This window comes from Leptonychotes weddellii, chromosome 15 (assembly GCF_054177405.1).
Source record: "Leptonychotes weddellii isolate Sample4059 chromosome 15, ASM5417740v2, whole genome shotgun sequence".
In the NCBI taxonomy this organism is placed as follows: Eukaryota; Metazoa; Chordata; class Mammalia; order Carnivora; family Phocidae; genus Leptonychotes; species Leptonychotes weddellii.
The window spans coordinates 47,180,302-47,205,553 of record NC_138383.1 but is presented as its reverse complement, the minus strand read 5'-3'; the positions used below and the strand labels follow the sequence as shown (position 1 = coordinate 47,205,553).

The window sequence follows — 25,252 nt, the reverse complement described above, 5'->3', positions numbered from 1 at the left end:
AGCACAGCGAGCGCAGGAACACAAGCAGGGGGAGCGGGAGAGGGAGAAGCAGGCTTCCCGTGGAGTAGGGAGCCCGATGTGGGCTCGATCCCAGGACCCTGAGATCATGACCTGAGCCGAAGGCAGATGCTTAACGACTGAGCCACCCAGGCGCCCCCCCTGGTTTTTATTTTTAATCTTTAGTGTTCTTGGCTCTTTTGAGGCATTAGAAATGATTATAAATTTAGATTGTAAACAATCTAGTAAAACAATAGCTTTTCAGGTCTAAATCCCTTATTCTTGGCTAGTGTGGCAAGGCGCAGATCACGTGTGAGAAGAAAAGGTGACATGTTTTCCATTTTGGTTTTGGGGACAGGGTAGTTAAGATTCATGTTAAGAAAAGCTGGTTCAGATTGGAATCCAACAACTGAAGAATCAGGAACCATTTGTCAGAAATGAAGATAGTCACATCAATATTATAGTTAGTTTTTGTTTGTTTAAAATGATTCCCCTTTTTCTTCATTTCCTCCCCCATTATCCCAGATATAAAATATGAGCCAAGTTCTTTCAAGTGACCTACCCACCAAAGAAGACAAAAGATCCAGCCTGACATGAAATAATCTGTAGTGGGAATCTAATGTATAAAGTACAATGAATGAGTGTAATATGTAATTTTTTGTAAAAAGAATCCTGAAGTTTCGATAGAATTATTTTGGTGTTTGTGGAAGAAAGTACTGTGTGTGTCTGTGTGTGTGTGTGTGTCTATGTGTATGTATATGTAAGTGTGTAACAAACTAGTGTGTATTTCTTAAAAATTACAAATTCTACCAGATGTGAATTTGACTTTTCTGGATTTAGAATACCTGTTCATTAATAGGATAATACCCTTTTGTAAATTACTCTTCTGAAGAATAGAGGTTATTTTACAGATGAGAAAACTGAACTGTTTCAAAGACTCGGTACTTTGGCTGTAGGACAATTGGACTTTAAGACCCATGTGCTTTTCTCTCTACCACGCTACCTGGCGGATTAACTGTTAATACTTTACCATCCTCTGCAGCCCATTTAGAAAAGTAAGATGTTTATAGTGTAGTTATGTTCTTTATTTTGTTTAGAAACCCGTTTGAAGGTTATGGACGATAAGCCTGACCCTGGAACCCTGAGTGAGAATTCGGAAGTTCTCTTCTCCTTTGGAGTGATAGCAGATATCCAATACGCTGATTTAGAAGATGGCTATAACTTCCAAGGAAACAGACGAAGATACTACAGACACAGTCTGCTTCACTTACGGAGTGCTATTGAACACTGGAATATGGAGGGCAGCCCGCCCCGCTGTGTGCTTCAGCTTGGGGATATCATTGACGGGTATAACGCACAGTACAAAGTGTCCGAAAAGTCACTCGAACTTGTTATGAACACTTTCCAGATGCTTAAAGTCCCCGTTCATCACACGTGGGGGAACCACGAGTTCTATAACTTCAGCAGAAACTACCTAACAAATTCTAAGCTTAACACAAAGTTTCTAGAAGACCAGATTGTGCACCATCCCGAGACTGTGCCTTCGGAGGATTACTATGCTTATCACTTTGTCCCATTCCCTCAATTCCGGTTCATTTTACTGGATGCTTACGACTTGAGCGTCTTAGGCGTGGATCAGTCCTCTCCAAAATACCAGCAGTGTCTGAAGATACTGAAGGAGCACAATCCAAATTCGGAGTTGAATAGTCCGCAAGGTGAATTATTCCTTTGAGCTGAGAGTCTAATACATTGTCTTTCCATTCTTCAGCTACCTTTTATTCAGCAGGAAGATGGATGATTAAGGTAAAAGTATATTGTCACTGTTGTTCAGGGTCAGGATTTCTCCCGGCGCGTGGATTGGCTGCTGTTGGTTCAAGATTCATTTATTTAACGGGTATCTGAATGCCTGTTCTGGGCCGGGCCCTTTCTCGAGGGCTGGCTCTTCAGAGCCGGAAGCAATGCTGACAGGGTCACCTTTGTTTATCTTTTGACGGATGCAGTGGAGGAAGCAAGAGAAGTAGGCGGGCAGGACAGACCATGAATGAAACAAATAGAATTACGTCCGCAGCAATAAATGCTACCGAGAAAATTATGTGTAAGGTTAAAGAAAAGGACTCAGGGTAGTGTTTTAGCTTAGCTGGTCAGAGGTGGTCTCTCCCGGGAGAAAAACATGTAAGCAGAAACCTAAATGATTGGAAGGAGTCATCATCCTTGGGAAGTGTGGGGTGGGCGGAGTATTCAGGACAGAGAGGGGGGCAGATGGAAAAGCGTGAGCGGAGTGACATGTTAGCATCATTAAAGGACTCAGGAAAAGGCCAGTGGGGCACAAGGTGACTTTGTGTGGCCCGTGGACACGGTCAGAAGGCTGTGTTTTGTTTTCAGTGTAACGCGGAGCTAGCGAGGTAAGCAGTTGAGTGCGTACAGGCCATTTATCTGTCTGGGTTGCTGTAAATTCTTGTGGTTTCTTATTTTAAGTCAACTGCTGCCGCACATTCCTACAGAAAAGTACAGGGGTCCCCACATTAGCCAAGTGTGCATGCCCAAAGGAGGAAGAAGCTGACATTGGATGGGTCTGACATACTGCATTCATTTCAGGACTTTCTGAGCCCCAGTTTGTCCAGTTTAATGGAGGATTCAGCCAAGAGCAGCTGAACTGGTTGAATGAAGTTCTTACGTTCTCTGACACAAACCAGGAAAAAGTGGTGATTGTGAGTAAGTATTTAAATTACTTGATTATGCCAGCATTTTAGAGAATGGGAAAGTGGGGTTCGAAAGTGTACTAATAATATTTATGTCGTGGTGTCCTCTTGCTGTCAAATGAATGCTTACCTTTCTTTATTGAGAACCTGAGTATAAGATTGACATTTACAGCTGGGTCAGGAAAGAACCGTAAAATAGAAAAAACATCTTGCCATGTGTTAGTGCCTGTACGTTGGCCTTTTGGGTTTCCGAGTGGAATTCCAGCACATGGGATCATTTTGCATAGTACAGTTGACCCTTGAACAGTGTGGGGGTTAGGGGTGCTGCCCCCCCCCGCCACAGTCGAAAATCCACATACAACTTTTGACTCTAGAGACTTAACTACAAATGGCCTACTGTTGGCTAGAAGCCTTACCGATAACAGTTGGTTGATGCATATTTTGTATGTTGTGTGTATTATATGCTGCCTTCTTACAATAAGTAAGCTAGAGAAAAGAAAATGTTAAGAAAATCACAAGGAAGAGAAAATACATTCACTGTATTTTCTGTATTTACTGTAAAAATGTGTGGATAAGTGGACCCGCGCAGTCTAAACCTTTGTTCACGGGTCAACTGTGATATCTGAGTGAGCAGTTCAGGCCAGGCCCCATACCCAACCTCAGCCTCAGGACACCTGCCCGTCGGTGTGGTGGCTGCCGGCCAGGGGCCTCTGCTGTCTAGTTGGAAGCGAAGCTTGTAATAGGACACACGTTAGAGACTCACCTGGCAGTGAGTACTGCGGTTCTAGACTCTCTGCCATGTGTTTGCAAGGAAGTAAGATTGCTGTTATTTCCACCTAGAATGTCTTTTCCAGACACGCTGTCATCACAGGTCGTACGAATCGGGGTGCTTAACATACACTCAGCTGCAGGTGTGTGCACATGGGGCACTGAATTTGGATTTGCAGTGTGGCTGGTATACTTGGTTTGGGCACTGAGTTTAGATCCTCGCTTTAGAACTGATGTGGCAGAACGACGGAGAGGACCGTGCCTGGGGTCCCAGGGACGGGAGGCTGGTCTGTGTGCATTTGCTTCTGTGAGCTGTGTGAGTCTGCGTAAATGTTGAACCTACAAACTGCGGTTTTTCTCTGCATTGCACCAAATGGAATTACGAACGTGAAAACCCCTTGAAAACGACAAGCTATTCTGATAGTTGATGATCTAAAAGTATATTTCCATAAATACTTGCGAATCTTTCCCCGATGTGGGGCAGACGTGTAGATGGAGTAGGAGTGTGTGTGCTGTCATGGGAATTCCAAGTGTTATCCCAGGCTCGGAGAGTACAGGATTCCTCGGCGGTTATCGCGCGTTGTGACCCTCTTTGGCACTGCAGTAGGTGGTCTCTAGAACCGGAACAATTCTCGATGTGTCTCTGCTGTTTGGCTTCCCACTGTCAGGCTGTGCCTGTCACTCCAGAGAACACTGGAGCTGGAAGGGACCTACACGTCTTATCGTCAGCCCTTTCAGTTCAAAGATTGGGAGACTGGGAGATTAAATGACCTAGTTGTGTCAGTAGCATGTGATTCTGGCTGAGACTCGAGGCCCTCCCATCTCCTTTCCCACCCTGTCCGTCAGGGCCCCTGTCTACATTAGCCGCCTCTTAAATTCCTCCCTTTCACTGTAAGCCCAGAACCCGGATGAACAAACCTTTGGCAACTGAGTGCGTCAGGTTTTCTGTAGCAAAGTTTTAAATGGCTAATGGCGATTCTCTTTCATTTTAGTTTGCTCTTTGACTTTGCATTTTAGGGACTGAGAGGTCATTTTGCCTCCACCTGTGGGGTTTTGGCCATGCAGTTGGAAGGCTAGCATGCTGTTTGCTGACATGTTCGCTGATGTATGGGACCCTGCCCTAGGAGGGGGTGCCAGGTGGGGAGTTCTGGAGTTTGGCCATGGAAGGGTTAAGTTTCAGACACCCATCAGGCATCCGTGGAGATGTTGAGTCAGCAGTTTGGATGTTTGGGTCTGAAATTCAGAGTGGAAGTCTGGGCTGGGTATAAACATGTGGGAGTGGAGAGAAGGTCAGAGACGTTCGATACTTTACTAGATCACCAGCCACTTTATACTAGATTTGAGAAGTTACAAGGTCACCAGGCCATTATGTGTCAATAGGGAAGTGGAGCCCAAGGACCAAGCATTCAGGCACTCCCAGTAGGAAGTGGGGGAGATTAGGAGCCCGCGGAGGGGAGTGAGAATTCGTGGCCATCGAGGTTGGAGGAAGTCAAGGGGGACTGGTGGTGTCCTGGCAGCCCAGTGTTTCAAGGAGGGGGAGCAGGTCACTGTGTCAGGAGTCCAGTGTGGCCTCTCGATCTGGAGAGTTGCCGGCCCCTTTGGACTCTGAGCTGTCATCACGGCTTCAAGAGTGGTTGTGTGTGTGTGTGTGTGTGCGCGCACACACACACTTATAAGTTCTTCTGACTCCTTTGACTCTTTAGGGATCTGTTAACAACCCCCTTTGTAACTTGTATTACAAACTGATAGATATCAAACAGTAAAAATATTCATAGGAAAAATTCAGAATAAATTTCAGTAACAAGTAAATAGTAACAAAACAGGAAAGTGATTTCAGGGCAAGAAGCAAAGCCGAGGGAGCTTTTGTGCCCGCGCTCCAGAGTGAGACATGACGTGACCTCATGTGTGTCTTGGCGTCAGGAATTCGAAATCCTTTGGCTCTACTTCCATGTACGTCCTGTGGGACCGAGTATAAATACTCCCTGCTTTACCTTGCTTTTCTCATCTGTAAAATGGCTCCGGCTCCCGGGATCTCATGGAGGCGTTTAAACGTGGCACAAATCCGTTTTAAAGCACTGAGTGTCTCTAGAAATGACCTCCAACCCATGACCCATCCCTAAACTGTTCTCAAGTTTAGGGGTACCTCTTTCTGTGTCCCCAGCACTCGTGTTCAAGAGACTGGACTCCAGCACGGCATCTACCTGGCTTCTGGCCATCCTCGCGGACCGTTCTGCATGGGATGCCCTCAGTTTTTCTCGGGGTTGGTGCCTCTTTAGACACTGTAGGCTGTAGGGATCTCAGGGGTTCTGCCTGGACAGTGGCCTCTCCCCGTGTATGTGGACTGTCCCCCCTTCTGTATGTGGCAGAGATGTGGCTGTGGATTATTTGGTGCTTCTCTCTGGTCTTAGTCTATTTGAAATAAGTAGCAATATCCTTTTTTTTTTTTTTTCTGTGTATTAGTTTCTCGCCATTTGTTTTGATGAAAGAGACATTTCCTAATTGGCTCCTAACTCTTCTTCTCTTTAACTAACAGGCCATCTTCCCATTTACCCAGAGGCCTCTGACAGTGTGTGCCTGGCCTGGAATTACAGAGATGCCCTGGCAGTCATTTGGTCTCACAAGTGTGTGGTGTGTTTCTTCGCTGGTCACACTCACGATGGTGGCTACTCTGAGGATCCTTTTGGTGTGCACCACATCAACCTAGAAGGGGTTATTGAAACGGCTCCGGACAGCCAGGCTTTTGGCACCGTTTATGTCTACCCTGACAAAATGATGTTGAAAGGGAGAGGCCGAGTTCCAGACAGAATTATGAATTATAAGAAGGAAAACGCTTTCCAGTTTTAGTCCGATTTATCTTGTTTACCGTTCTAGAGAGTGGTGGTTGAGCGTTGTGTTTTTGTTTACCACCCCCCCCCCAATCCTCAGGCTCGTTGTGTAGCATTCTATTTGCATAACAAAATGTATTTATGGCCCCAGTGTGCGTTAGCTCATGAGATACTCTGAAATGTCATTTTTGGATAATCTATCCAGTGCTGAGGATTGGAAACAAAATGAATGAAAGCAGCCTGAATCAGCCAGGGAGGAGACAGAGGGCGGGTGGTATAGTTCTCAAAACTGACTTCATTTAGCCTTATCTGACATTTTTTTACTTTTTACAATGAGGATGTATCCGTGTATTAACTATGTAACTTAAAATTCGTAATAAAAAAATAAAATCAGCTCAGGTAAACTTTCTCTGTGTATCCTGCCGTGTGAATGAACGTTGGACATTTTGCTCCGAATACCCATCATGTTTGTACATTTATAGGCTTGTATCCCTGTTGTGTTAACAACAAGTAAGTTATTTCACAGGTGAATGTGTAGTCTCTCCGCGTGAGGCCATGAGAAGGGCCTCCCGAGAAGTCACGCGGTGGCCTTGTGACTCTAAGCAAAGCAAGACCAAGGGCCAGTGTAGCCGTGTGCCCACTGGTCTGGTCTCTTTGGGCAGCAGCTCGTCTCCCGCAGCTGGAGACCACAGCGGGTAAATGAGTTTACTCTTGACTCCCTTTCTAGACAAATGGGGCACGTTAATTCGGTTGTCCTATGTGCTAAGGCTTATTTGTGGCAACACTTACTGGATAGCAAAGGGACTGTTGAAATGTAGAGAAAGTTTGACTCCGGGCCTGAAAACATCAGGAGAGAAAAAAGCAGTACTCGTCAGCGTCAGCGTGCCTGCCGAGTGCCCAGGCTCTGGGGGTGCGGAGGCGTGTTCGTGCTCTGCGGCTGCTCGGCCAATCCGCCACCGCGTTGGTGGCTTCAGACAGCACGTACATGCTCTCCTACAGTTCGGGAGGCCAGAAGTCTGAACCATTTTCCCTGGGCTGAGCTCAAGGTGTTGTCCCCCCTCAGGGGGCTCCGAGGCAGAATCCGCTTCCTTGCCCTTCCCAGTTTCTAGAGCCCGCTTCCTGCCTTCCATTCCTGGCTCAAGGCCCTCTTCAAACCTCCCTCTGCCTGCCTTATCAGGACAGCTGTGATTACCTCCACGCTTATCTCCCCATCTCAAGACCTTTAGCTCTATCGTATCTGCAAAGTCTGTTTTGTGGTGCAAGGTCACGGTCCTGGGTTCTGGGGACCAGGACCTGGGGATCCCCGAGGGCCATGATTCAGCCCACGGGAGAGGTGACTGTCACGTGCTCCCTGCATTCACCAGCCTTACCATCCATAGATACCAAATTCAGAAGAAAGGCCTGGGAATGTGGAGGGGCGTTTAAATTTGTTTAATGGGATGAGGGATGACTTGAAGGAGGAGGAAAATGGTTTCGACAGGTGGGCAGAATAGCATCAGCAGAGGTTAAAGGGCATGCTGAATTGAGGAGTGAGGAGTAACACTGAAGATTCACCGAAAGGTGCCTGGGTTTATGGCAAGAAGTAGCGCAAGAAGCGGACAGGCCTGTGTCGTGAAGAGCCTTGAATAATGAGCCCACAGTTAGAGCTGGGCTTGTCAGACAGCAGGGAAGCTGTGATTCGATCTGTGTCTCAGTCCTGGCAGCGGTAATGAGAGGCTGGTGGAGATCCTGCCAGAGGGAAGAGAAAAGACGGGTGGGAAGGCAGAGGCTTGGATAATAGAGACATTGAGCTTCCTGAAATTCAGTTGAGAACTGGAGTCTACAACAATCTCAGTAATAAAGACTCCTTTCAGGAGGCCGTGCTCATAGATATATAAAAGGAATTGCGTATCATCACAGAATTCATAGTGTGATACCAGAGATGCAGATAGGATGAAAGTCTATTTGGAACATCACTTTTTTTTAAATTGGAACATTTCTGTCTTTTAAGCACAGAATCAAGCATTACGTGGAGGATAGGTAGATCCTAGATGGAATTTGCAAATGAGTCCATTTTTTCCTATGTGATTTTAGTAGTTACATTAAAAGAGATGTAAAAACCAGACGCATCATGCAAGCTAAATGTATACTGGAGCCCCGGAATCCTTTATACGTATTTTATTGACCCTTAAAATAAATTTCACGTTATTTGTTTTAATATCGACTAGATTTTTTTCTCCTTTTCCTTCATCTCAATCTTAACAGAGAATTTTGCCTGTCCAGTGGCCATTGTGTAAAACAAAAACCATACATACCTCCTTTAACAAATATTTGTAGAATACGTAATATTGTATTAAAGGCTGTAAAAACAGACAAATGGCCTGACTTATTTCCCCTCTCCTGATATATGTATATGAATATGTTTTGAGTGAAGTGTTTCCTAAATCTCATGAAATGGAATCTTGACTCCAGTGTTTTGATGCTAGTAGATGTAAAAAAATCGCCATCCAACAAAAATACGATGTGAGCCATAGAAGTAATTGAAAGCAGTCACATTTTACAAAGTAAATAGAAACAGATAACAATTAATTTTAATGATATATTTTATATTAAACTCAATTCTAAAATATCTACACTCTAAAATATCTAAACTCAAATCTAAAATATTTCAACATGTAATCAATATAAGAATATTTTACATTCTTTTTGTACTATGTCTTTAAAATCCAGGATCTATTTTATATTTAATAACCCATCCATTGACATTACATTTTCCCTGGAAATACTTGATCTGTATTTAGATGTAAAACCTGCAGTTAAAGAAGTAGATTCACATGTCCAATTGTTCCAAACACACCTAAGCGTTCCACACACACAAGTTTTCTAATGATTGAATTGACATGTTTTAAAATTAAAATGAAAAAAGAATTTTACTTCCTCAGTCTGGCCACATTTCAGGTGCTCAATGCAACATGTTATGGTTATGTGATGTTATCATGTCATATATGTGTGCACCATAGTGATGTTCCCATGTTGTGTGTGTGTGTATGCATCATGGTTATGGTACTAGAGTTAACACATTGGAGAGTACAGCTCCAAAACGGTCTTCTCCCCTGGGTGACCTTTGACATTCATTTTTTAAAAAATGTGTACAGATTTTGGTCTTATTTTTTATTTGCAGTGCATTTAATATTGCCTCTTTCCTTTTGGTCCCAAATTCCTTTATTCTACCTAACTCTCCTCTCTAAGACACACTCGTTCATTTGGCATCCCCATTTAGTTCATGGTGCTGCCCTGGTCCTATTCAGTGAGTTCAGTGCAGGGGCACAGCCCTTTCTTGAACCTCTGTGTCTATCCTATCACCCAAACCCTGCTTTCCTCTGTTTTATTCATGTGTAGCCCCTTACAAGCATTTGGTATTTCTGGAGTGCTCTCATATTCTCCAGTTTAATCCTTGCAACTGTACAAGTGAGTAGGAGATCTGGTATTAATCCTATTTTACAGATGAAGACATCCACCAGGAGGTTCATATATTTGCCCAAGGCATATAGGTAGTGATATGTTGAGTTAGAATTCACATTTCTGAACTTTCGTTCTGTTGCCTTTTTTACTACACTGTGACAACTGAATGTCAGACCCCCGTCTCTTACCAGTCCCATGCAATCCCATGCTGTGTCGTAGGCATCCTCAGAAAGTTCTTAGGATTTTTTTTATCACCTCTAAAATTAGCTCAAATTACCTAAATAAACTCCTAGGAAATTGGCTTGTTACAACCACGTTTATAAACGATTGACAATACTCATTTGAAGAAGAGGATTCTTGACTTCATTTAAATTACTGTCTTGCAGTGAGTTGGCCAGGAGGACCGCATCTCCTTGTTTATGTAGATGTAGATCCAAGAGATAAATGGGAGGAGAGCGATTGCAACGGCAGTCGCCAGCTGAATTCTTCCACCAACCGGATTCCTATAAAGATATACAGGAATTCTTAACAATAAAAATCCAATAAAAATAATGGTTGCTTTGGAAACAAGTACAAAGGTTGAATTTGGTGAACACTTTTTTTTTTTTAAGCAGACTCCACAGCCAGCCTGGAGCCCAACATGGGGCTCAAACCCACCACCCCGAGATCAAGACCTAAGCTGAAATAAAAGAGTCTCAGACATTCAACCGACTTAGCCACCCAGGCGCCCCCAGGAGTTCTTCATTCTTAATGCAAATCTTTATTGTTTGGGTGTATTGCAAACAGCTTTTCCCACTCACATAATGATGTCTTTTGAGGAACTGAAGTCACTGATTAATTAGGCAGTGTTAAAATTGATCTTTTCCTAATGATTTCTGTGTCGTGTTTAAGAAAGCTTTTCCTCCCCAAGGTCTTGGAGATTTGGGGTCATCTTCTCTAAAAGTCTTAACTGTTCTGCTTCTCACTTTAGAGCTGTAATCCACCTGGAATTGAGGTTTATGAAAGTTAGCTGGGGAAAGTTTGTCCATATATTTCTGTTGATCCAGCACTAGGTGTTGAGAAGTCTGCCTTTCTTTGCTGCACCTGCGGTTCTATGTAGCTCTGTCGTAAGTCAAGGGTCTGCTTGTGTGTGGGCCTGTTCCTAGATTCTACTCTTCCGTTAGTTTATCCTTTTACCAGTACAGGTTTATCCCTCTACTTATTTTGGTCTTTAATTTCTCCCAGTGTCTTACGGTCTTATTTATAGAAATTTTGCCTATCTCTTTCTAGATTTACTCCTAGGGAGTTGATTTCTTGATGTTATTATTTATGGTTAACTTTTTGTTTTTATCATTTTCTGTTACTTGTTGATAAAAATGCATTTGGTTTCAGTACATTCACCTGGTGTGCAGCAATCATGCTAAACTCACTCACTCTAGTAACTTTTTGATTTTTTGATTGTTTGATTTTTTTGTCAGCCACGGATAATGAACGTTTTTCTTTTCCAATTGTTGCGCCTCTTATTTCTTTTTCTTGCCTTATTGGACTGGCTATGATCCTAGCTAGAGCAGTGTTGAGCAGAAGTGGAAGTGGTAGCTAATCCCTTCTCAATCCTGATCTCAGAAGGAAAGTTTTCAGCTGCTCACCACTGAGTCTCAACTTTGGTGCTGACACCACTTATCAGGTTCAGTTCCTTTCTTTTATTTATTTATTTATTTATTTTTTAAAGATTTTATTTATTTATTTGAGAGAGAGAGAATGAGAGACAGAGAGCATGAGAGGGAGGAGGGTCAGAGGGAGAAGCAGACTCCCCGCCGAGCAGGGAGCCCGATGCGGGACTCGATCCAGGGACTCCAGGATCATGACCTGAGCCGAAGGCAGTCGCTTAACCAACTGAGCCACCCAGGCGCCCAGGTTCAGTTCCTTTCTACACCTGTTTTCCAACAGCTCTTGTGAACAGATGATGAATCTTACCAAATGCTCTTTCTGAACAGATTGAGAAGATAGTTTAGTTTTTCCTTTATTCTGTTAATGTGATAGGAAACATTGGTTGGTTTTTGAATGTTAAACTGTGTTCCTAGAATAAACCCCAACGTGGTGGTTGGGTTATATATTGCAGGATATGATTCCCTAATGCTTTGTTTAGGATTTTTCAATCTGTAGTCATAAGGGAGACTGCTGTGTAATTTCTTTGTCCCCCCCCCCCCTTAAATGTTCTTACCAAGTTTTGGTATCAAGATTATTCTGTCCTCATAACATGAATTGTAAAGTGTTTCTTCTTTTTCTGTTCTCTGGAAGTGTTTGTTAAAGGTTGGCATTATTTTTCCCTTAAATATTAGGTACAATTCTCCAGTTAGGCCATCTGGTCTAGAGTTTTCTTTTAGCAAAAACTTAAATTGAGGACTCAGTTTCTTTAATAGCTATGAGACTCTTCTGGAGAATTTCTTCTTGTGTCAGTTTTGCTAATTTGTATTTTTAAAGTAATTTATCCATTTTGTCTACATTTTTAGATTTATTTCCAAGGAGTTGTTCATGATATCCTTTTGTGATTTTTGCAAGATCTGTTGGATATGTAGTAACATTTTCTTTTTCATTCCTGATATTCTCTATTTTTGCTTCCTCTTCCTTGCTCTCACTTTTATTATTTTTCCTTTGTAGTCTTGGCAGGGCTTATCGATGCTATGAATCATTTTATAAAGCCAGTATTTGGCCTTCTGAATCCTCCATTTTTTATGTTGAGTTTTCATTTCATTGGTTTCTGCTTTTATGATTATTTTCTTGTTTCTTTGGGTTTAATTTGCTGTTTCAAGGTTCTTAGAACACTTTCACTCTGTTTATTTTCTTATATGCTACTGTTGTCATGTATTTTTATTCTTTACATGTTTAAGCCCCACGAAACATTATTACTACTGTTTTATAAAGTTAATATTCATCTATATGGTCCCACACTTTTATATTTTCTTTGCTCTTCATGCTTTCGTAAATCTCTAAGCTTCTCTGTGAGATCGTTTTCCCTCTCCCTAAAGAACACCCTTTTGGCTGACAGCTCCCTATTACAGAAACTGGCATTTAGAAAAGTGTGGGTGATCATGAACCTCTGATTCAACTACCATTGGCTTTCCTTGAGAAAAGGAAAGACTTCTTTCAAGAGATTCTGGTTTGCATATAGATGTCAGTACTTTCTCTTGCCTATCTGATCTGACCAACCTTGAAGACACCTGATTTTAGCTAATGAGTTGAAAACTTACTTTGATGAACTGTGACATAGGCCCATCCATACTGTGATAATCACCAGACCAAACAGCTCCCTATAAAATAACACACATTTCAGATTTTTGAAGTAGCTACGAGTGAGATACGTATCATTCCATTCTCTCCCATGACCACTAGCCTCTGCTGATTATTGAATGACCTTCTCCCAAGATACACAGCATCTACAGAATATTTTCAAGTCTGGCCATGATTCAAAAGTTAGTTTTTTTCAGATAGCTTAACGCCTCATATGAAAATAGGTTTTATCTTATGAGACGGATGTGAGCTCCATCCCTGTTCCCCAACTTCTAAGTGAACAAAAAACCCCAGCAAAACAAAAAACACAAATAAATCACTGATTTCAGGTCATTAGAAGGAATATAGTACAACCAAGAAAACTATCCCTGATTTATCAGGCATCAATTTTACATTGTTTTAGAGTGTTCAGTGTTAGACAGGATGAACTCAGATCCATAAATATGGAGCACCTGCTGCCGGAGATTGGGTCACATCTTAGGGGAGAGGAATGATTTATAGTATGAGTCAGACTAATGGTTTTGGGGTGGGTATATGCTTCTAGAAGTATGTGTTAAAAGCACACATATTTTACATAGAGTAGAAAAGTCATATTTGGCCATGGTACCACTAGAAGCCCACCATAACTCATGGGCCTCAAGTTGGTGGAAGTGATTCAGCCCATTGGGTTGATGATCCCACGGGCAGACCGAATCTGATTTGCTCTCCAGTTTCCCAAGGATTAGGGCCTCTAACAAAGTAGCACCTTGCCAGGGATGATTACCTTCTACGTCTCTAAATCTTAGTGTTAGCAGTAGGATGGACAGGAAGGAAAAGGGGCTATGCGTGAGGCCAGGGAGTCAAGGGTGGGAGGAAGCAAAGGAAGAGGTGATGAAATAGGAACACATGGCCTTGGCAAAGGGAGGAGATAACATGGGACGTAGCCGGGCAAGGCTGACAGAGGTTGACTTAACATACTGACCTCTGAAGTGGCCGATCACACTTGTAGAGAAGATTTTGGCCAGAACCACAACTAAATCAGAATGCTGATGGAATGATCAGCATTCTGGACTGAGTAGTACTGTATGGCGTCCTTGCTCGTTCACTGTAAGAAGCCAAGGTCAACTGCCTGACGGTAATATAACGCGTGTGCTGACTGCCTCTGGCCGTGGTTGCGGAACGTGGTACCTGGTGCTGGCTTATTTCCTGCTTCTTCAGCTTATCAAGGAGCTAATATCTCCCCTGCTCCTCAGGGTGTAGTTGGGGGAGCTGAGTCATCATGGTGCGGATAAGGGGTTACAGAGAAACAGATTTCTCAGTTCTACCCCACCCCTTCCAAGGAGCAAAAGTAAAGTCACGGCTCACCTGCCTTCTTCCTCATGTAAGATGTTCTGTCGGGAGTGAAGCCAGAGGTGGCAGGCCAAGCCGACAGCCCACGCGATACAAAAGAATATGTGTATTGCAGAGGCACTCTTCCAAATTAAGTTGCCTAAAAATAGAGATTCCGGTGCTGTTAATCATGGAACCACACCCCAGAGAAAAACGATCTCTTCGTATCTGCTCTGCCATAGTCTGCTTTCAGATAAAGCCTTCAGAAAAGGCTGGGATGGCGTCTGGCTGGCTCAGTCAGCAGAGCGTGCAACTCTTGATCTCGGGGTCATGAGTTCAAGCCCCACGTTGGGTGTGGAGCCTTCTTAAAAAAAGGCTGGGGTTTCTTTAAGTTTTGTTTTGAGGGACATCACAGAGGTTAAAGCAGTAGGAATAAACTTAGGTGGACGTTTAGTGTTTTGGTTGTCCAGCGTGTCCCCTTTCTATGACAACTACCCTTTATTTTCCTTGGGGAGCCACCCAGGCCATGTGTCCCAGACCATTGGACCTTAGCTTGATTAGTTGGCATTTTATCCCTTTAGCAACTGTGATTTGGCTCCGGATGAACAGATGACAGATCAGGAACCACAGCCCAATTCTGAGACTTCTGCGGAACTATCTGGGAAGCAGGTTCTATCTTCTGTTGGACAGAGCATCACGAAGAAGTGAACTTTGAGCTGCCGGGCTACCATCAAGGAGCCCAGGACTGAAGTCAGAGTGGCACACGGTGGGACTGCGAGGTGCAGAGAAGCTCAAGTTCTGAGCCACCAGCAGCGTGTGAACAGCACCACCCCTGACTTTCTCAGCCAAGTATCCCAGTATGTCTCCTTTTCAGCTCATAGCCCATTTGAGTTGAGTTTCTTCCTTGCCTGCAACTAATGGAGCCCGAACTAATACACCTTAAAGATGCAGACAAGAGTTCCAGGCGCCGTACAAGGAGCCCGTGCATCCAGGGGACAAGAGTTTTCCCCACCCAGCTGGGAACCATTGGTCTTTCTTCTAAGGCCCAAGAAGTCTGACGGCCCACTGGGCAGGAAGCTGCTTTCATGACAGTGAAGAGTAACCCATCAGGACTGACAGTCCCTATTAATAAGAAAATGTTAGCACACAATGTAAAATGTACTTTTTTGGTAATAAGACACTGTTTTATGGTATAAAACTGTCCAACTTACGGTTTGTTTAGAGTTTAGGGCCGTTAAAAAGCAAAGCCACTATGTTTTGCTCAGCATTGAGGTAAGCAGCCTGTGGGTGATAGAAACCAGCTATTTTAAGCGACTTTTTTTTTTTTTTTCACCTGTATACCCACCTGGGATGGATATATATATATTCCAAGGAGCAGGAAAATATATGATAAAGCCTCTGTCTTAGAGCCATCCATTCACATTCAACAAGCATTAAGTACCTACCATCTTCCTGGCCATATTTCAGGGAGGCTTGGGCAAAGATGGGCTAGACACAGTCCCACTCTTAAGGGGCTTACAGCCTAGCAGGGGAAGACACATAAAAGCATGCAGTAAATTGCTGTACGTACTATGACGGTACAGAGGAAGGTTAGGGAGAGCAAGATGCGTGAATGAAAAACCTAGAAATTTGTATGGACATTATAAACCATTTCCCTAAATAAGCAGCAGGCCATATACACGCGTGTTGAATGGATTCAAAGTGTGAAAGTGGTTACTGGGAGTGGTATTGGACACTGAAGGCCACTGACTAGAGAGACACAAGGTTCGTGCCCTGTTGCTGATTTTCCATTAGCGTGGTGGCGTAAGAAATCAGCGTGGTGACCGAGGCCCTCTCTCTCATGGGCTGTACTGCAGAACTCCTGTTCTACACTGGCCTAAGCGATCTCGGGGTCCGAGCTGCTAAAAAGGCTGTCTTGGTGTGGCAGGTCCTTGTGAAGTCTGCCTGAAGATGGGTGAGGGTGATCTAGATTAGAATTCGCCCTTCTTGTTATCAGAAATGAGGAGACCCGTAGGGCCCCGTTTCTCTCCCAGGAGTCTGTCCTTATTGTCAGAAGTCTGGTTTGCTGCATGTCCATGCAGAATCCAGGGTCCATACCGGTGACAAGAGGGTTAAGTCCCACAAGCAGGCTCAGCATCGCAGGTATCATGTATACCACCTGTTAGCGAGGAGGGAGAGGACAGGGGTTAGGGAGTATGCCCGATTTAGATGTTCAGAGGAATCTAGGAAGCACAGAAGGATGGTGAGACCTCAGAAAGCTGACTGACAGTGTGTGCATCAGTAAGATCAGGCTCTTCATTCTGGAAGCTGCTGACAAGCAGTTTGGGAGTTTGGAAGACGGGCGGGCCCTGCGGAGGCCCCGTTTTCAAGCCTCGTGCTCAGCAAGCGGACTCTAGTCAGACCTGCTGTGGCGTGTGTGTTGTGGGCACAGGGCAAGGAGGATAGGCCTCGTGGGTGTACAGGAGGCATGGTGGGTTTCCAAGAAACGTAGCTGCTTCACTGTATCAACTGTGATGCGCATGTCAGACATCTTCCCTTACTGGGAGCTGTCAGAGCTGTGTGTGTTACGTGATTTGTTTTCACCACAGAAACAGTTCTGTCTTGATCCCGGGAGAGAGGGCATCTGGATTACAGACCCTGTGTTCACCTCTCCTACTCCACCCCTAATGATGGCCAGGATGGACATGTGCAAGTCTGGTTGTCTCTCACAGGTAAAGGCATTCATGCTACTGAGGGGTAAGACCGGCGCTTCCCAAAGTTCAGTGTGTATATGAGTCGCCTGGAAAGCTTGTTAAAATGCAGATCTGATTCCAGAAGTCTGGGGTGTGGCCCACGTTCTGCTTTTCTAGCAAGCTCCCAGGGGATGCTGTTGTTCTGAGGTCCATGCTTGGAGCAGTAAGGGGTTAGTTTTCCCCTAATGAAAACCTACATGACTAGCCACTGAGAAGGAGAGGAAGAGAGAGCAGTTACACGCACAGCACACCACATTTACCTGTGCTCTCCGTAAGAAGTGTTTGGCAGAGATTTTTTTTTTTTTTAATGTGTACTCAAATGTATCAGATATCTGTCATTAACAGATTAAGGGGTCTGAGACCTTTTTATTTCTTTATATCGTAAACACATGAACAGAACAACCATCCTTAAATGCTTTTCTCTATCTCGAATAAGATAAAAAAATTCTTTTTGAGGACGAAGAGACTGAAAATAATGGTTTCTAGTATACAAGGTAAAATAATACCCAGCATACTCAACAATGAACTCTGTAGAACCCACTTATAATGGACTTTTATTTTTATGTTGGTGTATTTTTTAAACCTAGAGTATCATTTATTTACAATATTTAATTCACTATATAGTTCTTGAGTACCATGGCATTCTTTTTTTGTTGCTTTTAAAAATTTTTTTAAAAATATTTATTTATTTGTCACAGAGAGCGAGTGAGAGCGCACACAAGCAGAGAGAGAAAGAAGCAGGCTTTCCGCTGAGCAGGGAGCTGGACTCGGGGCTCCATCCCAGGACCCTGGGATCATGACCTGAGCCGAAGGCAGATGCTTAACTGACTAAGCCACCTATGTGTCCCAAGATCTTATTTTTTAAGTAATCTCTACACCCAACATGGGGCTCGGACTCACAACCCTGAGATCAAGAGTCGCAGGCTCTACCGGCTGAGCCAGCCAGGCGCCCCCCCCCATGGCGTTCATTCTTCATGTCTCTCTCCCTTGTCCACCTGCCATTGTAAAAGCTGAAAAAGCCAGTTTGTTTTCCCAGCATCTTCAGCTAGGGGTGATCATGCTCCAGCCATAAAATGTAAGAAAGTCTTGTAGGGGCAAGGCTGATACTCAGGGCATCTTAACAACCACTCTGCAGGGACACTGACCAAGCAGGATGAATCCCAGACCATAAACTGTATTGGTATGCACACACTGAACAGCAGCCTGTCTGAAGGGCTTCTTGGATAACGTTTCCTCCTTGATAAAAGGGAAGAAAGCACAGGAGGAAAAAGTGTTTTGCTCCTGTCTTGTTTCTTCCTACTTGGGATGCTCTTGTCTGGGCCTGATGTTTGGAGCTGCAGCAGCCATTCTGTAGACATGAGAGAATATATTGCCCACACATTGGAAGTGGCAGAGAAGGAACCCAGAAAGCCCAGGTCTTTGATGACGTTGTTGGCCATTAAGCAGCTGCCTCTGGATTTCTGGTTAAGTGAGATACTCTATTGTTATAACCTGATGCTAGTCAGATTTTCTGTCACTTGCTCCTGTATGCATCCTGATACAGGCATCCTCCATGAGCAAGATGAAGTAGGGGACTTGAAAATGAGTCAGGTGCCATTGACTTAGTATTGGCTCATTTGTGCATGCTTTCATTCAAGAGTCAATATGGAAGGGCTGCCATAGGAAGGCTCTGCGTTAGGTTGCCTGAGGACCACCAAGAAGAAGGAGGAACTGGTCCCTGGTCTCCTAGGAGCTGGCATGTACAGAACCAACTCGAAGTAAAGCAGAATGTGTTAGCATTAAAGGTTCAAAGAAAGGATGGTTGGAACCTATCGGAAAGAGGGAGAGGGAGTTTTTGAGGGACACAGCATTTGAGATGGACTTTGAAGCTTGGGTAGGACGTACAGGAATTCTAGGGGCAAGACACAGTAGTATTATAGGTGGTTCAGGTTCCAAGACCACGGTGGGAAGGTGGATTGGAGCCACACTGTGGTGGGCCTTGAGTGCCAACTTGGGGAGTTGTAACTCAGTGATCTTGGGAAATGAGGGAAGTTTTTGAAGCAGGAAGTGATAATGTGGAAATTGTTCAAGGACAGCAGGGGATTAGAGGCAGCTCCAAGAATTAGGAAGCTACTACAGGAGTCCACGTGGGAGGTGATGGAGAGTGAAACTGGCGAGGAGGGAGGATGTCTGTGGGGACATGGTGTCTATTATTATTCATGCTATGTCCCCTAAGCATGAAGTGGGAGGTAAAGTATACACATACCGTACAGATAAGCGGTTAAACCTAGATTGGGTTTTGCTGGATTGCTTTGTTCTTCATTTATTTTTTGAAAGGATCTCAAAGGTGGTGGTAAGGAACCGAGAGATGTTAGAGATGCCTGTGGTTTGGAGCAAAGATGACCCCGAGGACGATTCTGCTGTTGACAGAAAGGAGTGAGTCAGGAGGAGGAGGGGGTTTAGGAGGGAAAGACGCTGTAGGAGTTTGGGGTGTTGGAGGGGTCAGTGTTGGAAATTCTACATTAAGCTGGGTATTGGAGACTTGTCTGCAGGGAAATAGTATTTGGAACTCAGGATATGGGCCAGAGTGCTGAGGAAGAGGCAATTTGATTCGATGCAAAGGCATGTGAATCTGGACAATAAGCAGTGTCAGAATGAGTTCTACTGCACTTAAAACACTGACCAGAATTTCGCATTACAGATCCACATGCTTTCATTTGTTGCTAATCTGTACACAGTCAATATTATTCCAAAGCAGAAAATCATCTCATTGGTGATACTGCACAATCTTATGTATCTGTTTTCAAAGAAACTGGGCAAAATCCAGATATTTCAGAAAATGTACAGAGTGATGTCCCCTTCCTCCAAATAGTTCAACCAGAGCATTGATTAAATGTATTCTGTAGATTTTTATGGGCTTTAGTTACTTTTTATAAACATAACTCACTGAATTAGAAGAACTGCAAACCCAAAGCCTGCCATTTTCTGGTCAAATGTTTGTTGGAGTTTCTGGGTAAAAAAAAAACTCATGAGGAATGGCTCAGTTGACTTTAGGAGGTCTACTGTTCTACTGTGTGTCTTCAGAAAAGTGTCCTCAGTTGGCCCATTTTTATTCAAAGGGAATACTGCCAAAAGGCCCCTAATGTCTCTGTAAGAGTCTGAATTCTCACACGCATCATTACATTACCACTCTGATCCCTCTCCCCGGATATTTTAGGGAAAAGGGCTTACAAATGATCTGATTTCTAAGTTTTTATGTACAAAAGGCAGGGAGGCGGGCCAAATAGATAAAACTGTGTGTTTCGTGCTGTTCCGCAGTTCCTGGAAAGCAGCTCATACTCACCATCCACAGTTCTGCGTCTGGGTCGTTTACCTGGAATAACAAAACATCAGGCATTAGCAGACATTCTGTGGCGCTGCAGCCCTCCGTTCGGTCTGCTCTTGGATCCATCCTAGTGATGCGTTTCATGCCAGACGCTGCACCAGGCAGCGAGGATACAAAATGGGAAAAAGACCTAGTCTAGCAGATCGTGGTGGTCGAGGGGCTTCTGGCTGAGCACAGCCACACGACTGTGTCCGCACTGAAGTCTGACAAAGGTGCTGTAAGGGCCTCCAGTCTTAAGGACAGCTCCTACGAAGGAGGTCCCAAAGCAAACTTGAGAAGGTACCCGCGCCAGAGCGGGTTCTGTCTGCCTCCCGCCTGGCCTCGGCCGTGAACCAGGCTGGGTCCCCATCCCAGGCTGCGTCTGCTCGTCCGCTCCTCCCAGCACGTGGCACGGGCGAGCGGTCCGGCGGTCACGTGGACACCTGCGTCTCGGCCGGGGGATGGGGTGGGGGCCCCGGGGCGCGACCCCCAATCTCCGTGCTCCGCGTACACGGCCCGCCCTGCGGCCGGGAAGGGCCGCGCTGGTCTACACCGCGCGCCGGGCCCGGGGGCAAAGCTCGAAGCCCGGCGCCCTGCAGAGCCCGCGGGCCCCTTGCCCGCCGCCCGCCGCCCGCCGCCCGGGGCCGGGGCGCTGACCTGCACCAAGGCCGCCAGCGCGAAGAACGCGGCCATGAGCCAGTTGCAGGCCCGCCACAGGACGGGGGCCCAGCGCCCCGCCGCAGGCGCCATGGGCTCCGACAGCTCGGGGCGGGGCTTGGCACTGGGCGGGGCGTCGGGGACGGAGCGGGGCGTCGGGGACGAGCTGGACGGGGCACCGGGGGCGTGGCTCGGCGTGGGGGCGGGGACAGGGCGTGGTGATGGCTTGGAGGCGGGGCTCGGGCGGGGCTCGGCGCTGGGATGGGGCGGGGCTTGGCGCAGGGGCGGGCGCCCAGCGCGGATGCGCGCACCAGCCGAGCCCCTTGCTTTCCCTGGGACCTGACCTACCCTGCGCCAGATTCTCTGGTCTCTGGTCCCCAGGTGTTGAGTGACCGCTGGCCGCCGCTCGCCGGGTAGGGAGGTGGCACTACATGAGCCTTACTACTTCTCCCATTAGAGTCTCCCCAAAACGTGGGGAAGGAAGGTGTGGCGTCCCCATTTCACAGACGAGGAGAGCGGGTCCCAGAGCGGCTGGATGACTTGGCCAAGATCGCAATGTAGCGGGGGCGCAGAGCACCTGGCTCCGGGGTCCCCAAACAGACCAGATTTGGTCACTACTCCGCTGGCAAACTCTAAAGGCAGGGAGCGGAGTGGTGGGGAAACAAGAAAGGAATTTATTTCAGGGAGGCCGACACCGGGAAGACCACAGACGGCCGCTCAAAGTCTGTCTCCAAAGTGCTGAAAACCCTTCCAGGTTTACATAAGGAAAGTGAGGGACAGGGATGCGTGTGCGAGCTCTGGTGCAGTGCAGGTGGGCGAGCAGGTCGGCTGGGCCATTTTCTTGGGGTCAGTCGTGGGCGGGGTCTTGCTGGCTCCGGGCAGTCCTTACTGCTTGCACCGGTGCTTCGGTTCCCATCACCGGGTGCTTTGCGGAAGGGTCTTTTGCCCCAGTTGAGAGAGAAGCTGGAAAGGAGAACGCGATCAGTTAGAAAGTGTGAGGTCAGCTTGGAGGTGGTTGGAGTCCACTTTCAGCATAGGGTGTGGGTGGTGGAAGGAGGTCATATTTGAACCCGGTAAGTCCATCTTTGCTGCCTGGTCATCAAGGCTGCCTTCCTCACGTGAAAAAAAAAAAAAAAAAAGAGATTTGGGGAGGGGGGGTGGTGGAGAAAGAAAGAGGCGCTGGGTCTGTGTGCATTTTCTGATTAGTATTTATGCATTTCTTTCCAGAGCGGGAGGAACTTTCAGTGCCCCGTAAGCATTATGGTAATTTCTTAGTGAGGACAGTTAATTCTGGCATCTTACACAGCTTCCAGCTTTTCTGCAGACAGGCTCATTTATCTTCATGGGCTTTTATTATAAAAGGTATTTACATATTATACATATTTACAATTCTTTCCCACCACCAAAACCAACAAAATTTCCACACGCGTCGCTCATGAATTTCTTATGAACTAAAAGACACTGAAATATTCACTGTTCTCCCCTCTCACTTGTTTTACGGTCCTTTTTTGTTTTGTAATTTACCCTCTGATTAGTCTTCCCCAGGCTCATTTACACATCCATAGGCCTCATCATTTTTGCTGTTCTAAGGAGTCTTTATCACTTCAAATCATGAGCACGTGCTCTTGTCCTCCTCTCCTTTTAGCTTAATCTCCTAAAATGCTTCAGGGATTTTTTTTTCCTGTTTCATTCCTTTTAAGGAATGCTTATTTCAAGAACATCACCTGCTGGGTGCCTGGCCCTGTGCTGAGTGCAGGGCCCAGGAGGGTGGATTTGCTGAGTGCTTTTCCGGAAGGGAGCATGCAGGCTGGCCAAGAGCAGGCTACACGTTGGGGATAAAGGCCAGGCAGAGGACATGGCTCCTTAGTGAGTTCCGCCACCGAATCAGCCCTGGGACTGGGGGGACAAGTCGTGACCACCCTCACTGCCCAATTCCTTACCTAAAAAAAAAGTAAATAAATGAAGGAGAGGGTAGCATTTTAGGCTGAATCGCATCCCCATGCCAATTCATATGTTGACGTTGTGACCCTAATTGAAATTTGGGGGGCACAGGTTCAGGTCGCAGCCCAAATTGTGTCCCATGAGAGAACACGAGTTAGGTTTCCAAAGACACGAGGGAATGCTTGCATAGGTTGTTTACAAAGAATTTTGATTGCTGCCGGTGACCGAAAGCAAATGTTGGCTAGACATAACTGGTTGCCGAGGCTACCACTAAGCAAAAGTCCATTACTATAGCCAGCTGCAGGTGATCATGCAGAGTCCTTGGCATATTTGTGGTTTGGCCCGGTGCAGGAGTTCTACCCAGTGAGGATGTGCTTAAGGCCCACCTCCTTAATGATCTCCTGGCTCCCTTTGTAAAACCCCTTGACATAAGTGACTCCATTTTATTTCACCTTTCACTGGAGCAAGGGTCTTAAAAGAGGTAGTTAAGTTAAAATGAGGTCATTATCGTGGGTCCTAATCCAATATGACCGGTGTCCTTCTAAGAAGAGGAGATTAGGACACAGAGACACGACACACACAGCGGGAAGACAGCCATCCGCAAACCCAAGAGAGAGGCCTCAGAAGAACCCAGCCCTGTCAACACCTTGACCTTGGACTTCCAGCCCCCAGAATGATAGTCTGAAAATAGCTGTCTGCTGCTTAAGCTTCCCATTGTCATGGCGGCAGTAGCAAACTCATACAGGGAGGGATTTTAGTACCTGCTCGGCCAACCAAACAGGAGTGTACGTGGCGAAGAAGGAACGGTGTGAAAAGTGGTGTGCCATAAAGCCACCGTGGAGTTTTATACTTTTCACTATTGTCTGGGACCTTCCGGATCACTGCGTGGACATGCTTTGTTTTCACGTGTGCAGGCTTCATTCCCCTTCTAGGGTTAGCATCCCAGTTATTTGGGAGGGGACCCATCTCCCACTATCGGAGTGTGGATACTCAGAGGGCTGACCATGCTGCCCCCTTTCCAAAGATAGGGAGGTGACTTTGGCCTGCCAGTTGGCATAACCCATCCTCCTGACCACAGCACCTGGGTCTGGGATGGTATGTGTTTCAAACTAGCCAGCTTCAGTCCTGGGGCCTGTGCTGGACTGAAGTTGCCAGATAAAGTACAGAATTTGCATTTCAGATCAACAAGGAATAATTTTTTAGTATAAATGTGTCTGCAGTATTTGCAGAGACTGGTAACCCTAGCTGGACTATTAGAGAGGGGCTTTCTTTTTTGCTGAGAGTGTTGGGCTGAGGCTACCAGGAGCAAGCCTTCCTGAGGGTAGACTCACGTAGAGGGATCTGAGCTCAGAGATAAAGAGGGTGGGTACCTGATGCCATCACTTGAGGTTCTGGAACCATCCACGGCTATCGCTGGGAACTGCCTCTCCACCCTTCAGTTTTGTTAGCCAATGAAGTCCCGCTTTTACATATAAGCCTATGTGAGTTGGGTTTTTGTCCCCCGTGACACCGAATGGTGACTTGTAAAATCATGATTCAGTAGTTAAGCCGATGCTTGAAATCCTGTTTGTCCAGATTTTGCAAAGATAGGGAAGAGAAGGCCTCATCTGAAAAGTAATGAGAAACAAAACAAGTTTAAATGAATCCAGTCTCCCAGAGAGCTCTTCATCAAGAGTCACTTCATCTTCCTTTTTCATTGCAATGTCACACTGCTGCAGGGATGAGGCCATGTGGATGGGAACAGGGGCCTTCCTGCTGGCTTCTGCAGAAGGGGTAGCTCCAAAGGCCTTCATCCTGCTGGGCTGGCCCCCGGCTCCCAGGTCAGCAACAGCATCATGACAGCAGTGAGAGCCTCCGGTGCCAAGTGAGGGGACTGGGCGGCACGCGGGTTCTGTCCTCAGAAGACTTGCAAAGAGAGGGGCTTGCCTGTTCTCTGCAACTGGGATTATGAATTCACTGCTAAGAGACCAAGCAGAGACCGGCAAACCCGCACAAAGACACAGCCGGCCTCCAGGGGCCATGGGATCGAGGGAGAGCTGATCAGGGCTCAAACAGATCTAAAAGAAAGAGTGTCAGCAAAGGGGGATTGGCGGCAGTGGAAACCCACAGAGTCATTTCCATCCGGGGGGCAAGAGCAGACCCAGCCCGTCCGGGCGCAGGCCGGAGAGGTGCTTGGCTCCCCTGGCCACGGACACTCACATTTCCTTGCCAGGCTGTCCTCGTGGAGGCTGATGGGGACTGAGAGGCAATTCACAAGCTCCCTTCCTCTCCTTG

At 46.0% G+C, this 25,252-nt stretch overlaps 2 protein-coding genes across 8 annotated transcripts in view; one reads left to right on the top strand and one right to left on the bottom strand.

Moving 5' to 3' along the window:
• ADPRM (ADP-ribose/CDP-alcohol diphosphatase, manganese dependent) overlaps positions 1-24,713 on the top strand; it is a 29,604-nt gene extending 4,891 nt beyond the window's left edge. For 3 of the 5 annotated variants that reach the window (XM_006744783.3, XM_081805707.1, XM_081805706.1), the window contains exons 2-4: positions 1,095-1,712; positions 2,593-2,709; positions 5,998-6,698. In XM_006744783.3, coding sequence (XP_006744846.2) covers positions 1,095-1,712; positions 2,593-2,709; positions 5,998-6,308 — 1,046 coding nt within the window. In that variant the 3' untranslated portion in view covers positions 6,309-6,698. Of the gene's footprint in view, positions 1-1,072; positions 1,713-2,592; positions 2,710-5,997; positions 6,699-24,553 lie in introns of those variants that run through there. The other 2 variants (XM_081805708.1, XM_081805705.1) reach the window with 2 other exon arrangements.
• On the bottom strand, positions 8,432-21,165 carry TMEM220 (transmembrane protein 220). 3 transcript variants are annotated; one of them, XM_081805709.1, is made up of 6 exons: positions 21,038-21,165; positions 20,360-20,389; positions 19,283-19,436; positions 14,342-14,465; positions 12,958-13,017; positions 8,432-10,233 (listed from the first exon to the last, which is right to left on the bottom strand). In XM_081805709.1, exons 1-6 carry the CDS (start codon positions 21,128-21,130, stop codon positions 10,098-10,100), a joined length of 597 nt encoding a protein of 198 aa, XP_081661835.1. In that variant the 5' UTR covers positions 21,131-21,165; the 3' UTR covers positions 8,432-10,097. The 3 variants fall into 3 exon arrangements, 2 of the variants coding, with proteins under 2 accessions (XP_081661835.1, XP_081661836.1); XM_081805710.1 differs by lacking the exon at positions 19,283-19,436 and adding an exon at positions 16,403-16,463; XR_014140620.1 differs by lacking the exons at positions 8,432-10,233; positions 12,958-13,017; positions 19,283-19,436 and adding an exon at positions 15,517-16,463.
• Positions 24,714-25,252: the final 539 nt, after the last annotated feature.